Here is a 15,740-nt window from a genome sequence, read left to right on the forward strand (position 1 = left end):
TAGCTCTTTATATGTTGACTCAGAACGTGCTTCCCTTTAACTTCACTGGAGTTTGTGTGCCCTTTGAAGTGACACAGAACAAATCTAATGCCTATTCCAAATGGCAATCCTCCAAATAGTGAGAACATGAACAATTCCCTGGGACTTTGACAATTCATGTTAAGTTCCTCCAGTTCCTTCAAATACCCTTTCCGAATTATTCTCGTGATCCCCCTGGCTTCAGTTTTCTAGTCATGCTGCAATATGTCCAATGTCCCCAGAGTGTACCCTAATCACTGTGGGGGAAAAGCAGGACCTCCTTTACTCTTTACACCACACCTCCCTGGTCTTTTCAAAAAGTAGTCATACCATACTGTTTCTTTCTAATGAGATTACTATTAATCAACAACCTCGGTCTTTTTCAGATGCCCTGCTGCAAATATCAAGGGGGGAAAGTTTGAGAAATGATAACATGTATTTACTATTACTTTATACGTGCAGAATAATGTGTTCATATAGCCTAAAAGGGTCTAATAACATCAGCCTTCTCCTCTTAAAAGAAAAAAATTTAAAAATCTCAAACAAAAGTATATCATCACATAGTCAAGTTGTCTAAACTAAACATCATTAAAAGATAAAGTTAACTTACTTGTTCTTTTACACTGTCACCAGTAAACATATACTTCATATGATACAGGAAGTCACAGATGGGGTCCATGTAATTTAAGTGGGCGCTGCACTGGTCTACATTCAGCAACATGTCATAAAATGCCACACCGATCTATTTAACAAATAATATAAAATTACTTAAATGGGCAAAAATATTCAGTAATTTAGAATGATGCAGCTGGACTCCATTACAAGACAAACACAGAGGGATAACATGTTTGTTGAAGAATTGTCGCTGACCATACAAACCTCTATGTGCATGGGATATATACGGTCTGCATTAATAATGGAATCCAGAGTGCTACAAAACTCCCCCCCCCAACAGGGCTTAAACGTAGTTTCTCTTCGTAACTCAGGAATGTTGCTTAAAATTAAGAGGTAGACAATCTCTTTTGTAGAAACCACTTCTCAGTGTCTGAGATAACCACAGTCTCAGAGATACTTCAGATTGTACCTTCTTAGTTCCATTTGGTGGCTCATACTTTAAGGTTCTATTCCTGTCTCATTTTCTTTTCTCTATACTCTTGTAAGACTGACTGACTTCATCCATTTCCATGATTTTAATCAATTCCTCTGCACTATAGTGCAGGCTCTCAAATGCACTTCTCCATCTTAACTTTCTTCTCAAGCTTGATAATGGTTATTTCCCCTATATTTCCAATTCAGTACATCCCGCACCAAACTTATTATACGCATTCTAAGTTACAGGCACGCTAAATCCTCTAAAATTGCTTTTAGAGCCTATTAAACTAATTTCACTACTAATGGTTACGATATGCAGGTTGGAAAACACTGGGAAATAAACTTACATAGATCTTTTAGGACTTAATCTTATCACAGAAAAGCCAGATTATATTTTACCTCTATCATACATCGAGTTCTCTCTTGCTGAAATCTTTGTAAAAATGGTCCCACAAGATGATACACATAAAGCAACTGGAATTCAGTTTTCACTATAGGAAGAAGGACTTCAGTGAGAAACCTAAAATTCGAAGATTAAAAATAAAAATTTCCTGTGACTTTAAATCATTTGAATTATTTGAACTTTGTTGATGTAGCCTACCCAAGCCTTTGTAAAATTTGTAATATTTTTTAAAGTTTCTCTTTCTAATTAATCTTACATTTCTCACTGGCTATTATTTTCATTTGATTATCAAAATAAATTACTTCAGATTTAGGAGTCATTCTCAACAGTACAATTACTGAGTGACAGAGGGGAATTACAGGTACCCCCGGATCCCCTGAGTGCTTTCTGAAAGTTTGCATCATGCCACTTAGCTTTTACAAAAGACCTACATTATTATAGTGATGGTTTTTTTTTTTCGTAAAAGCAAAAATTCTCTTTGGTCTTCTTTTGGTTTGCAAAAATAGGTACTAATATAGATCTTCCATAAAAGCGAAGTGGCATAACATGAACTTTTAGAAAGAGTGGGATATGCTTCACTTTACGCCATTTTGGCTTATGGAAGGTTTCACAGTAATGTTCTACTTTTGAATAGTAGGAAAAACATGTATCTGAAATAAAAAGAGAATGGCCAATCTAATATAAATGCCATACTCAAGAAATGTGAATTTAAGTAATACCAATTGTATAGTCAAGAAAAAATAATCAGAAAACAGGCTAATATGAGTTATACAGTTCAAAATACAACTTGTGAGATATATTCTGGAAAAAGCATGCATTTGACGAAGTCTCCTGAAACTGTGATGGAAAACTAGATATCAGATTATTTCTTGCATACACAAATTAATTTTTACAGAAAATTCTGAAATTAAAGAGCTTCCTCATTATTTAGAAACTCTATGTAATTAAAATTCACTTTGCAAGTTGTTCTATTGAATGAGATGCATACCTCATGTGTAAATGAGTTAAAAAACACACAAAACAAAAAGAGTCCAATTTATTTAAGAAATCATAATACCTACTTGGGAATGAGAGAAAGTTGCCCAATGCTGGAATGGTGCCACACAGCATGTGCGAGAGCTAATGTATAGCTGCAGCTCATCTCGGAGTAGGACTGATGACAAGCAGTGAAATCAAAGAGGCGGAATGGATAGCCAACCCACTCTGACTCAGAGGTCAAGCTGGGACTGCTGATAACACTCACAATTCGATCATGAAGAACAATCCAATATGGCTCCTTTAAAATGAGAGGAAAGCCTGATGAAAATGATCACTTATCCAGTATTCCACCCCATTTCTAATATTCCACTCCAAAGCCTAACATAATGGCACATTCTCATTCTTTAAAATTTTTTACTTATCTAGCTTGTGTTTTTGTGTAATGGAGATTTTGAAATCAAAAGTGAGTGGTTTCACAGTAAGTCAAATACAGTTAAGAACCTGGGGATAAGTGTCTGTGAGTTAGAGGGCTAGTATCTGATACTAGTGTATGGAAAATTGCCCTTACCAATACCTATTATACAGACAACACTGGTACACATATATAACTCACAGATAAATATAGATATTTTGGAGGTGTGCAAGGAAAAAATGATTCATAGAGGTGCATAATCAAACAAGTTTGGAGAGCACAGAGTTAGATAATGTCATTGACATCAAAAGGTATCACAATAGACAACTGAATAGTGCTAAGTAGACACATGTGAGGTCACAGAAGGGAGACTTCACATGAGGGGAGGTCCAGGAAGGGTTCACTGAAGAAGCAGAACCTAAGCTGGCAAAGAATGAACAGGCTTCAGAGAAGCTGACAGAAGGAAGATGGGCTCTGCATAATGTCTCATTCTATAACACATCAGAAGTACCTCAGACATATCTCAACAAGTGTTATTTGCATGAGTGAAAGGCTCTAGATATGTAGCATGTTAAGTGGTCAAAAGCAGATCAGAACTAAGGTTGGATAGATAATGTAAGAACTAAAGTTGGTCAGACAAAGGATACCGAGACCCATTGGTCAGGCAGATTTTTAGATCTGAAGAAGGCAAACAAAATAGTCACTGTAGGTGTCTGAAGCAACAATGATATGAAAACTTGAAAAATATGAACCACTTCCTTAATTGCATGACGTCCTTATACAAGGGCATCTTACATGCATCTTTTTTTTTTTTTTTTTTTTTTTTCCCATGCATCTTATTCTTTTGGCTGACAGGGAACAACTGTATTCTGGTACAAATCAAAATGATTAACTCACTGGCAGTGCAGTGATGATGAGTCCAATTGCATTCATCCATGCTGTAATATTCTCTCTTGGCACTAAAGGCTGACTATAAGTGAAGAAAACAGAAGAAAAATATGAAAAATATGAAATTACAAAAACACCCTTGTACGGTTAATAATGGATCTTATTTTGACAACATATATAAATTGGGGCTAACAACTGATCTACTCCAATAAAACTACAATGGATTTTCATTGAGTAAAAATTTAAATATCCAAAAGCTTTTTTTTTTTGGTTGTCTCCTTTAACAGCGGTTGCTGGGATGTTAAGACTATTGCCACTTATTTCCACTTCTCCAATCATTATCCCCCACTTCATGCTGATCTTCAAGAAAGGAATCTTGAAAGATTATCTTTAGTGAGATGATAACCTTATTCCTAACTTAAATGTCAAACAGCTACTAAAGAGTAGAGGTTGGGGTGGGGGGCGCCTGAGTGGCTCAGTTGGTTAAGCGTCTGACTTTGGCTCAGGTCAAGATCTCGCTGTCTGTGAGTTCGAACCCTGTGTCAGGTTCTGTGCTGACAGCTCAGAGCCTGGAGCCTGCTTCAGATTCTGTGTCTCCCTCTCTCTGCCCCTCCCCCACTTGTGCTCTGTCTCTCTAGAAAATGAATAAATGTTAAAAAAAAAAATTTTGTTTTTAATTAAAAAAAAAATAGTAGACGTGGGAACAAACCCAGGTCTTCTGACCCTGTCCAGGGCTCCCTCCATTATATCTATATCACAAAGACAAAATCTGGGACCAAAAGACAGTTACCGTCCCAAGTGCATCAGCCTTGGGACAACAGATTTGTCTAACAGCTCCTAATAAAATATCATTCTCTTTACAAAAAACAATGAATCTTACTGCATGAAACAGGATACACACCTTTTCAGGACGACATTTAGAAGAGCATTTCCAACATCTTCACCTGAAACGGCCAAGGCCATGAGCTCCACACAAGTAACATGCAGTGCATGGGCAGCTGGGTTGGGAAACTCATTGAATCTCCAGTCGCAGTTTGGGAATGGACCGGGAGATTTGCCAGCCATCGGTGCAGATGATTAAAGCAATAACTGTTTGCTTGTTTTGAAATTAATGGCTCATATTTGTAGAGTGCTTTACAGTTTTCCAATGTTTCACATGTAAGCATCTCATTTGATTATCAATTTATGATTATGAGGCCTCAATAAGTGAGCAGAAATTAAGAGGCAAATACCATGAACCAAATACACTAATACGTTTGACATAACTGAAATGCATAATCACAAGGTAGAAATAGCTGGTCTTCTATAGGTGTGCTTTTATAACTGTGACATGACAGCCAGAGATGCAACCAAAGTAGCCCTAGGCTTCATCTACCTATTTCTTTCAATAGTTGTAAAGCAGGTAGTAAGAACATTATAATGAGTAATTCTTTTACTTCAGGAAATAAATCTCTTTGTGTAAGAAAATAAATCGTGCCCATTTACGTAAAATTGCTCTACCTAGTAAATAGTGATATGGTATACAAACATATTAAACATAGTGTGCTTATAACTTAAAACATGAAATCAAAAAAAGAAATAAAAATATAAGTAAATCAGCTTTTTCATTAAAAAGGAGGGAAAAACAAGTTTTATTATTATCTATTAATATATTTTAAAAGCATCCAAGGATTTGTTTAAAGCAACAAAATTCTAGGGGTGGGAGGGAGGGGAAAGTGGGTGATGGGCATTGAGGAGGGGACCTGTTGGGATGAGCACTGGGTGTTGTATGGAAACCAATTTGACAATACATTTCATATTAAAAAAATAATAAAGTAAAGTAACAAAATTCTATATTCTCCAGTAGCAAACAGATGCATTTACTACAATACATAGTATATTTTTTTGGAGATCAATTTTTTTTTCTTTGAAACAAATCTTGTAAGGTCTGTTTTTAAGATTTAAATTTTAATGGAGTGAATTTCTGCCTATTTGGCAGCTAAGTTGATGTTGCTAATTTAAGATGTCAAAACCTTTACAAAAGTTAAAACAAAAATAATCTTAAAAGAATTGAAGCCTTGGCATGTATAAAAATATTACCTTGAGGGGTGCCTGGGTGGCTCAGTCATTAAGCATCCGACTCTTGGTTTTGGCTTGGGTCATGATCTCACAGTTTGTGAGTTTGAGCCCTGTGTTGGGCTCTGTGCTGACAGCGGGGCGCCTGCTTGGGATTCTGTCAGTCCCTCTCTCTCTGCCCCTCTCCAGCTCGTGCTGTCTCTGTCTCTCTCAAAATGAATAAATAAACTTAAAAAAATATAAATTACCTCGAAAAGGTAGTATGTGTCCTCACAAATCAACATATAGTTATTTCTGAAAGGTCTGGAAAAATCACAATGAAAAGGATATTATCTACTAGTCTGCCAATCAATCTGCAATAGTAGGAGTCATCAGGGATCCAAGGATTTTCTTCTCGTGCATTCATGCCACACTTCAGGTACGTGTCACTTAGACACCAGCCTTGGGGTCGATTATCCTTGAGTGAGCCAATGATGGCATGGACAAGTTTTCGCTTGAGATGTGGGCGGTCTCTCAGGTGCATTTCATAATAGTGCAGAGTATTATACAAATAAGTCACTGGCCGATCTGCCAAGAAGAAAACAATCATCACGAAGTTTATCCAGTTACCAACAACTGTGAAAAACTAACCCTCTGTGTTCAAGATTACCAAAAGATAGCTCAGAAGCCAATGAAACTATTTCACATGCTGGGAAGTTGCGTACGATGAATATTTTTATTTCAAAACAAGGCAGAAGGCTTCGAATAATATATACATGGTATGTAAATGAATAACTGCTGTGGCGCTGTTGATACTAGCAAAAAGATCAGAAGAGCCTCAATGGTCAAAAACAGGGTAAATCATGGCATGTACGGATTAATGGGCTTTTTATGCACTGATAAAAATAATCCATCCTAACACACTATACAGGTATTAAAACAAGGTGCAGAACAATGTGTGTATTATATATTATTTGTGGGGGAAAAAAAAAAACAACCCTAACTACACAATAGCTAAGGAAGGAAGCACAAGGAACTGGTAACAGTCGTTGCCCACAGAGAAAGAAACTGGCTAGCTGGAGATCAGGGATGGGACTAACTATTCTTCCCTGCGTACCCTTCTCTACCATGCGCATGTTACCTAATCCAAAAAAACAAAAACAAAAACAAAATGTTTTTACAGGAATGCTCACTTGAACTTCATACTTACTCTGTAATGCTAACATGCAATTCAGACTTCTGGTTAGGAGGAAAACATCTTAGATAAAGGACTAAGAAGAACTGCCCCCCACCCCGCCACCCCAGAGAAATATACTTTGTCCCCACAGTGGCTGCTCTAGGACTTTCATGCTCCTGTCACTGACTCCACCATTCTCTAGTCACATGGTTTCAAACTTTGTAGTTCTCTTCTTTTCTTTCTATATTCTCCCTACAAGCAGCAGTCAAGGCCTGTTCCTTCTCCCTGGACTATCTGTCCCTTCTTTTGCATTCCCAATGCCATTACAGTTGTTTAGATACTAATCCTACACCTGAAATTTTTTGACGTTAAGTTTTTGAAATGGCTTCCTCCTTCCAAAACATGCTACTGACTACAACTAGATTTAACTTTCTAAAATAATGCTCTCTATGCCATGACCTTACTCAATAACATCTAGTTGACTCTTGATTATCTGCATGTTATAAAATCAAAACTTCTGAGCCTGGCAAAGGTGATCTACATTGTCGGGTACAATGTTTAAATTCTCAAGTTAGCCGATGAGGACACTGTTGTTAAAATGCTGTGATTTTTCCAAAAGATTCCTTCTGCCTAGAATGTTCTCTTCTTCCTGTTTAGATAAATCACATACATCACAGCTCAAATCCTATCATCCAGGAAGCCTGCCAAGACCCTTTAGTTCACAGTAACATCAGTCTGCTCTGAACTCATAATGCTTCTCTTTCCCTACACATTTGGCAATTAATCACACACTATGTAAAAGGGGGCCTCTCCTGCATATCACTTTTATTTCTGCTATTTAGTACATCTGCTATGACCTACCTATTCATATTGTTATGTCACCTACTTTATACTTCATGGCATCACTATATAGCACTTACTCCCAAAACATTTTTATTGAAAAACAATTAAAATTTGAAAAAGCTCACCATGAAATTTATATAAGCCACCAAGGTGATCTAGTAGAGTCTCCAGTGACTTGGAAACTGGAAGCAGCTCTAAAAACCTGTGGATTACTATATCAAATACTGGGAGAAATCGAAGACACACATTTCCAAAATAGATGGGGAGGTAGGGAGACTGAATCTGCACAGGAGGGTCGACCTGCTCCGCGAGGCCCTCAAAATACAGTTTCTCGGGGTACTTCTGTGGAAGTGAGAAAATGGGAAATGTTTAGGACATCTTTTTTTAAATTCTCTTAAAAAATAGAGCTAAATAAACTTGTCATTTTTAAAAGAATATGAAAACATTTTTGTTTTGCAGCGCAATGAAATCTAGAGTCCTTCACTTGACAAAAATCTCTATTATCCCAAAGGTATATCGAAAAAGATTTATGTATAGAAAATTTGTGATAACCCTTTCATTTTGTATGTAAGTACTCACATCTACTAAAATTGCAGTTTCAATATATTCTTAACGGTAGAGATATTCTAGAACCTCGAGGAAGTTTAGAGAGCTAATTTACTTCTGTACAGATTAGAGAGAAAACAGTGGAACCACAGAGAAAACAGCCAAATCAATTAGCCAAATACCTAAGTCTGGCTTAAGAAGGAGTCACAGAAGCACTGATTTGAATGAGTACCTTGTGATAATTCATGTGCTTGGTGTGCCAGTCGTTCTGTAGCCAGTGCTCTGGAGAATTTTCCTTCACGAAGTCACTCACTCGATTTCTAAAATCATTTGGTTTGAGTAACAGCAACTGAATTATGAAATAACAAACCTGGGCTTCATTTCCTTCATGACTACGCATGGCCTTTGGAGAAAAACAGAAAAATGATATTAAAATGTCTGACCTGTGCAAAAGCATGGCCCCTCCACTAGATAGTCTAAATTGGAATATAGTAATACCTCACTATCATTACAGTTTCAACATATGTGGAGTCTACCCCTAACCAACTGTTCAGAATTCCCTAAGCGCATTTAACTTTCTTACTCATTTTTGGTTCTCACCATTCCTTCTGTCTAAAGTATCACTCTTTTTTCTTTTGTTGAAATTTAACCCATTTTTCAAGATATATCACCTGGGTAGATGTGCTCTCATTACTGCCTGGCGATATTTTCCTCACTCACACCTCTATCTGATCCTTCTATCTTATTGATTTATAGACTTAGCTTACTTCCCCTACTATATCATAACCATATTTATGTTCTGCAGCTAAGAGGTTAATGTTAATCAACTAAGCCACCCCAAATATCAACACTGCAGTATTTTTTTTAATGTTTATTTATTTTTGAGAGAGAGAGAGAGAGACAGAGTGATTGAGGGACAGGCAGAGAGAGATGGAGACACAGAATCCGAAGCAGGCTCTAAGCTCTGAGCTGTCAGCACAGAGCCCAACGTGGGGCTTAAACTCATGAAGCATGAGATCATGACCTGAGCCGAAGTCGGACACTTAACCAACTGAGCCACCCAGGTGCCCCAACACTACAGTGTTAAAAAAAATAAGTATTTTCCAGCCTTGTTCAGTGTCTTCTCTTAAAATCTTGCTGAAATAGGGGTGCCTGCATGGCTTAGTCAATTAAACATCCAACTTCAGCTCAGCTCATGATCTCACGGTTCGTGAGTTTGAGTCCCACATAGGGCTCTGTGCTGACAGCTCAGAGCCTGGAGCCTGCTTCGGATTCTGTGTCTCCCTCTCCCTCTGCCCCTTCCCGGCTCACGCCCTGTCTCTCTCTCTCAAAAATAAATAAATAAATGTTAAAAAAAATTTTTAAAAGTTTTTTGCTGAAATAGACATCAAAGTTGAGAAAAAAATAATTTGAGGAATATTGGGTGGCTATGTGAAACATTCAGTTCTGACTGTGGCTACCAAAGTGTACAGAAATGATTATTAACACTCTGCAAAGAAATACGATGGCTTTTTACCACTCCTGCCTCTAGTGGGAGCCTTTGGGAATCAACTCAGGGTTTAACTAACTGTTTATACTTTCACAGCATCACAAGATCAGGATCATGTCTGTCTTACTTACTTCTATACTTTCTGTGCATCAAACATAGCAGATATTCAATACATGCTTACTGAATGAATGAATGAATAAATACACTGGGAAATCTCTAGTTCCTTAGGGAATTGATAGTAAGACTTGATTATAGGCAATATAGTTTGATCAGCACAAGGTCTATCAGTCACACACACTGATCCAAAACAGAATGAGGCGGCTTAGAAACTTATTCCTAAGTAAGCATATTCTTACCAGGCAGAGAATTAATCTGTCCAATGTAACAATGTTGTACTTCCATACCATGTCATTAAGAATTTCAATGCATTTGTTGAGTTGCTGACCCCCAGCTGATGTAGAGAACTCATATACTAGGAAATCTGCAAATGTTCTCACATGGGCAACCAAGGCCCTGGCTCCAATTCTTTCTAATACTCTGGAAATCAGAGAGTAAAAAATAAGTTATATTGCTGTATGGTAATAATGGATTGTCAAATGGAATGCAGATCTAGGTTTTTGGCTTACCTATAGCCAATCTGATTTATATGATCTGTTTCCAAGAGCATTTTCCAGAGAAGACAAAGGAAGAGAGGAGGAGAGCCTTGCATAGAAAAGTGGGTAATGATGTCATTTTCATTGGTCATCGACTTCCACTTCCTATACTCCTCTTCCACATTTTTTTTCAGATTAAAACGGCTTTCCTGAGGTACGTTATTTTGTTTGAAGAATGCCTAAAAGGAAGATGAGAAGTTTACTTCAAGGGTTATACTAGAAAGAACACTGGCTACAGAGTTAAGAAGCCAGTTCTAGGCTTGATTATGACACTAATAAACTCTAGGCAACCTCAAGCAACTTAGTAATCAAGCCTTGAATTTCTATAATGGGAAAATACACAGGCTTAATTTGGTATCTCTAAGATTCCCTTTCTAGATTTCCTAAACAGAAATTCCAAGCAAGCCTGAATTCAAAGCTTCTTCAATCATCTGTTGATACTTCTGTTCATCATTAAAAAGAAAAAAAAAAAAAGAAATTTATGTATCCTTTGGTTACATATTTTAGCATCTCTGTAAGGAAAATCTATTACACAGCCAAATGGGTCTCAGACCATCAGTAATGACACCACCTGGGACCTGTAAGAAATGCAGTCTTGGACCCCATTCCAGACCTACTGAATTGGAAGTTCTGCCCCTAGGGCCCAGCAGTCGGTATCCGAACAAGCCCTCTAGGTGATTCTGGTAAATTTGAGAACTAATGCTTTAGCCCTATTAGAAGTTATAGAAAGCAGATGTTCATTATGCTTAAACTTTTCTTTGCAAAGTAGAGGACAGATGAAGTTTTCTTTTCTCCATATTATAAAAGCCAAGCTTATAGTTTTTCTCTCTGTGTGATTAAGAAAAAATTCAGTCAAGTGCACCAATGTGTATTCTGTGCAGCTCCATTAACTTGTATTTCTCCCCATTTCAGTTCTAAGAGAAAGAATTTTTTAGGTAATGTGTTAATTCTCACAAGATTGTAAAACTGTTAATAATATGAGATCATAATTAAATTTTTAGGAATATATACAGTCCTAGAGTACGACAAGGAACAAGTCAAGACACTTGGAATAGCAAAGATTTTTTGAAAAAGAAATAAAAGCTAATTTCCTTTGGATATCACTAAAACAAAGTCTCTAGTACAACACTAAATGGGAAAGAATGACTTTATATATATTAAATGGAAGAATGATTTTTACATATTCAACATGTAATTCAAGACCAGATTACCTGTAGCGGGCCTGGAAAACAGCTAAGAGTGTGTGATGCCCAATTATGAGGAGTAAAACTCATGATGGTCTGAAGTATATCTTTACACCAAGTTCCCTGAATTGAGTCAGAGCCTGTAAAAAAATCTAAACATAAACAAAAAATGTAATCGAGATATAAATGATCATACCCACAATTCTTAAATATCACAGAGGAAGCAACAAACAATTATGCACACCCAAGGAATTTCACTGCAATACGCTCACTGCTTAACTAGTTACATTCAGCTTAGGACCTAAGTTTTTTTAGTCTATGTGAGTGTTTTGAATGATCGCATTAGTAAGTAAGAACACAATTAGTGGAAAGAAGACAAAAGACATTGCAATCTAAGTTTTTTTAAGGTTACAGAGCACCGATGATACAACAGTGATACAGGCCCACCACGAATGCTCATGTAGTTGACTCTGACAATAAGGAGTCAGCACTTCACTGAGCCAAGGAAATATAATTACAAAAGCAGCTATATTTTCTAGTGGTTGAAACAGCTACAGACTATAACTCTCTAAATCAAGAAGGTTAATTTATATAAAATAAGATAGTCCACACAGATGTTATTTCAGGCTGCTAAATCCAGTAACTATTTCTTTAAAACAGCAGTTCTCCAAGTGTGGTCTGTGGAGTCTGTGGGTCCCCAATATCCTTTCACGGATTTGATGAGGTAAAAACTACTAAAATAATTATAATAAGACAGCATTGACCTTTTTACTGTGTTAACATGTGCACCAATAGTGCAAAGGTAATGATAGGTAAAACTGCTGGCCTGTAGAACAAATCAAACTGTGGCACCAAACTATACTAACAGCCATTGTAATCTTCACTATGCTCTTGGCTGGGGGTCAGGGGTGGGGAGAAGGAGTCAGTTTTACTTAAGAATATCCTTGAAGTAGTGAAAAAGACTGTATCTCAGCCCTTAAGTACATCTCATTTTAATATTCTGTGTGATAAAAACGGAGGTATGAATAGTGTTCTAGCTACTATTATACATCAAAGTATGATGGGTATCTTAAGGAAAAGTACTTGTGCAATTGTTTGAATACTGAGTGAAATTAGCTCTTTTTTTAAAAATGGAATTCCATTTTTACTTAAAAGAACATCTGACAGAAAACTACAGTTATTCAGACTTGGGCACTAAGCACACAATTTCTTGAAAATTAACAAAGGGAGCCTGTTACTTCAAGGAAAACAAATGACCACATCTTTTGCCAGTGATAAAATTTGACACTTCAAGTGAAAAATCAAAATTTTGGAAAACTTGTATCTACTACTATAAACCTAATAGTTTTATAAAACTTAAAGATTTTCCTAAAGAAATGTGTAGTGATATAAACAAATGTAATTTTATGATACTGTATAATGAAGTGTGTGAACATTTATAAGATCTATATAATTCACTGACCCAATGTCTTCCAAAACACTAATTCATGAAGCTACAAAATATGGATTAAAAAAATCCATTAAATGTGCAAAACAGACCAATGGGTTATAATGTAATAGAGTAAAAAAAGTTCACTGATAGAATTTTGGATTGCATTCTACATTGCACCGAACATTTAAGAAACCATCACTTGTCCAATTTTGTGTGACATCAAAGAGTATTCACAATTATCGGAAAGGCTATTAAAATACTCCTCTCCTTTCCAACCTGTTATCTGGGTGAGGCCATATTTTCTTCATTTCTAAAATAACATATTGAGATAGGTGAAATGCAGAAGTAAATCTGAGAATCTAGCAAAGCTTTCTTTACATCAGATATTAAAGAGAGATGTAAAAAATGTGAAAAAATGGCACCTCTTCTCACTAAAGTTTTGTTTTAGAGAATATATAATTTATTTTTCATAAAAAATTAGAATGTTAATATATGTTTATTATTTTTAAGGGAATCAAACAAATACTAAAAAAGCATCTATCTTAATATCTATAAGGTAAATATTGATAAAATAATAAATGTTGATAAAATCCATATAAATGGAAAATCTTTGGGAATTTGTATGATTTTAAGAATGTGAAATGGTCCTGGGGTACCTTGATGGCTCAGTCGGTTGAACATTCCACCTTGGCTCTGGTCATGATCTCATAGTCCATGAGTTCAAGCTCTGCCTCAGGCTCTGTGCTGACAGCTCAGAGTCTGGAGCCTGCTTCAGGTTGTGTGTCTCCCTCTCTCTCTGCCCCTCCTCCCCCTTCCCCACTCACACTCTGTCTCCCTCTCTCTCTGAAAAAGTAAACATTAAAAAAAAATTTACAAATGTTAAGTGGTCCTGAGACAAAAAAGGTCAAGAACCACTATTTAAAAATGATGTAAAATGGCTGGAAACTGAAGCTCAACCTAGTTAAAAAATGATAGTACACAGAAGAACCTACATTAATGATTGAAATGGTGAAGGTATTAAAACAACTTTTTTTTTAAACATATGAAAAGGGTCTTTTTGCGATGCTTCTTTAATAATCGCTAAGGACACAGCACGCTCTAATTCATTTGTTTTCCCTATTGATGGTCGCACATTCACTGTACCTGTTACATGAGTTGCTCTAGCTAAGGTCAATATCAAGGCTCGGTTCAGCTCCTCAGATTCCGCGGACAGCACCGTTTTGGGATCACTCAGGAAGCGTGTGAACTGTGGCTGTACCTCCGAACTACCTAATGCTGTTATAAGCCTAAGTGCGGTACTCTCAACACTAAAAGGTGAGAGAACAAAAAGAAATGTGAAAAAGTTAAGTGGCATATAAAATTTCAGAATTATAGAATTGAATCTAGTTCTAGGTTAATTACAATTGAAAAATATGCAAACTTTGAATTCCTCTTCTTTGATTAAAAAAAAAAAAAAAACCTTCCTCCTTTGAGTAAGAATGAACTTTGTCTTAAAAACCTGAGATACCAAATGTTATAGCAAACACCATCTGACATTTTTTACATATTTGAAAAAGATAGCCTGCAGCTTATAGGACTAAACAATTTCACCTGGATATATAGGATTTCAAAAATTACATTTTTTAGGGGTGTGTGGGTGGCTCAGTCGCTTAAGCATCCAACTCTTGATTTCCGCTCAGGTCATGATCTCACAGTTTGTGGGTTCAAGCTCCACGTTGGGCTCTGTACTGTATGGAGCCCATTTGGGAGTCTCTCTCCCTCTCTCTCTGCCCCTCCCCTGCTTGTACTCTCTGTCTCTCAAAATAAATAAACGTTAAAGTAGCCTCTTATTTAAAAAAATTATATTTAAAAAAATTTTATTTTATTTTATTAATGTTTATTCATTCAGAGAACGCGCACGCACAAAGGCATGGGAGGGGCAGAGAGAGAGAGGGACAAAGGATCTAAAGCAGGGTGGGTGCTGACAGCAGAGTGGCCAATGCAGGGCTGGAACTCACAAACTGAACGATGATCATGACCTGAGCAGAAGTTGGATGCTCAACCAACCATTCTAAAGGGCTAAATTAGAACCCAAGTGCCCCTTAAAAAAAATTTATATTTTTAAATCTCAAATATATTTTCACTTAAAACAAAATCAAAATGACATGACAATTTAACCATAATCTAAAGTATATTTAAATCCAATATTCTAGGGGCGCCTGGGTGGCTCAGTCGGTTAAGCGTCCGACTTCGGCTCAGGTCACGATCTCGCGGTCTGCGAGTTCAAGCCCCGCGTCGGGCTCTGGGCTGATGGCTCAGAGCCTGGAGCCTGCTTCCGATTCTGTGTCTCCCTCTCTCTCTGCCCCTCCCCCGTTCATGCTCTGTGTCTCTCTGTCTCAAAAATAAATAAAAAACATTAAAAAAAATTAAAAAAAAATAAAAAAAAAATCCAATATTCTAAATATTTTTAATGTTTAATTTTTGAGAGAGAGAGAGAGAGAGAGAGAGAGAGAGAGAGGGAGGGAGGGAGGGGTAGAGAGGGAGACAAAGAACTCAAGCAGGCTCCAGGCTCTGCGCCATCAGCACAGAGTCCAGTGCGGGGCTCCAACCCA

The 15,740-nt window shown here is 36.9% G+C and overlaps 1 protein-coding gene across 4 annotated transcripts in view; it reads right to left on the bottom strand.

The window, feature by feature from the left end:
* Positions 1-15,740, bottom strand: part of MED23 (mediator complex subunit 23) — a 45,137-nt gene that overhangs the window by 3,785 nt on the left and 25,612 nt on the right. For 3 of the 4 annotated variants that reach the window (XM_042939844.1, XM_042939843.1, XM_042939845.1), the window contains 12 exons: positions 14,293-14,456; positions 11,745-11,869; positions 10,507-10,712; positions 10,237-10,417; positions 8,624-8,794; positions 7,971-8,187; positions 6,177-6,413; positions 4,693-4,858; positions 3,801-3,873; positions 2,575-2,789; positions 1,510-1,630; positions 629-760 (listed from right to left, as the gene is read on the bottom strand). In XM_042939844.1, the coding sequence (XP_042795778.1) occupies positions 629-760; positions 1,510-1,630; positions 2,575-2,789; positions 3,801-3,873; positions 4,693-4,858; positions 6,177-6,413; positions 7,971-8,187; positions 8,624-8,794; positions 10,237-10,417; positions 10,507-10,712; positions 11,745-11,869; positions 14,293-14,456 (2,008 nt within the window). Of the gene's footprint in view, positions 1-628; positions 761-1,509; positions 1,631-2,574; positions 2,790-3,800; positions 3,874-4,692; positions 4,859-6,176; positions 6,414-7,970; positions 8,188-8,623; positions 8,795-10,236; positions 10,418-10,506; positions 10,713-11,744; positions 11,870-14,292; positions 14,457-15,740 lie in introns of those variants that run through there. The other variant, XM_042939846.1, reaches the window with a different exon arrangement.

This window comes from Panthera leo, chromosome B2 (genome assembly GCF_018350215.1).
Source record: "Panthera leo isolate Ple1 chromosome B2, P.leo_Ple1_pat1.1, whole genome shotgun sequence".
Classification (NCBI taxonomy): Eukaryota; Metazoa; Chordata; class Mammalia; order Carnivora; family Felidae; genus Panthera; species Panthera leo.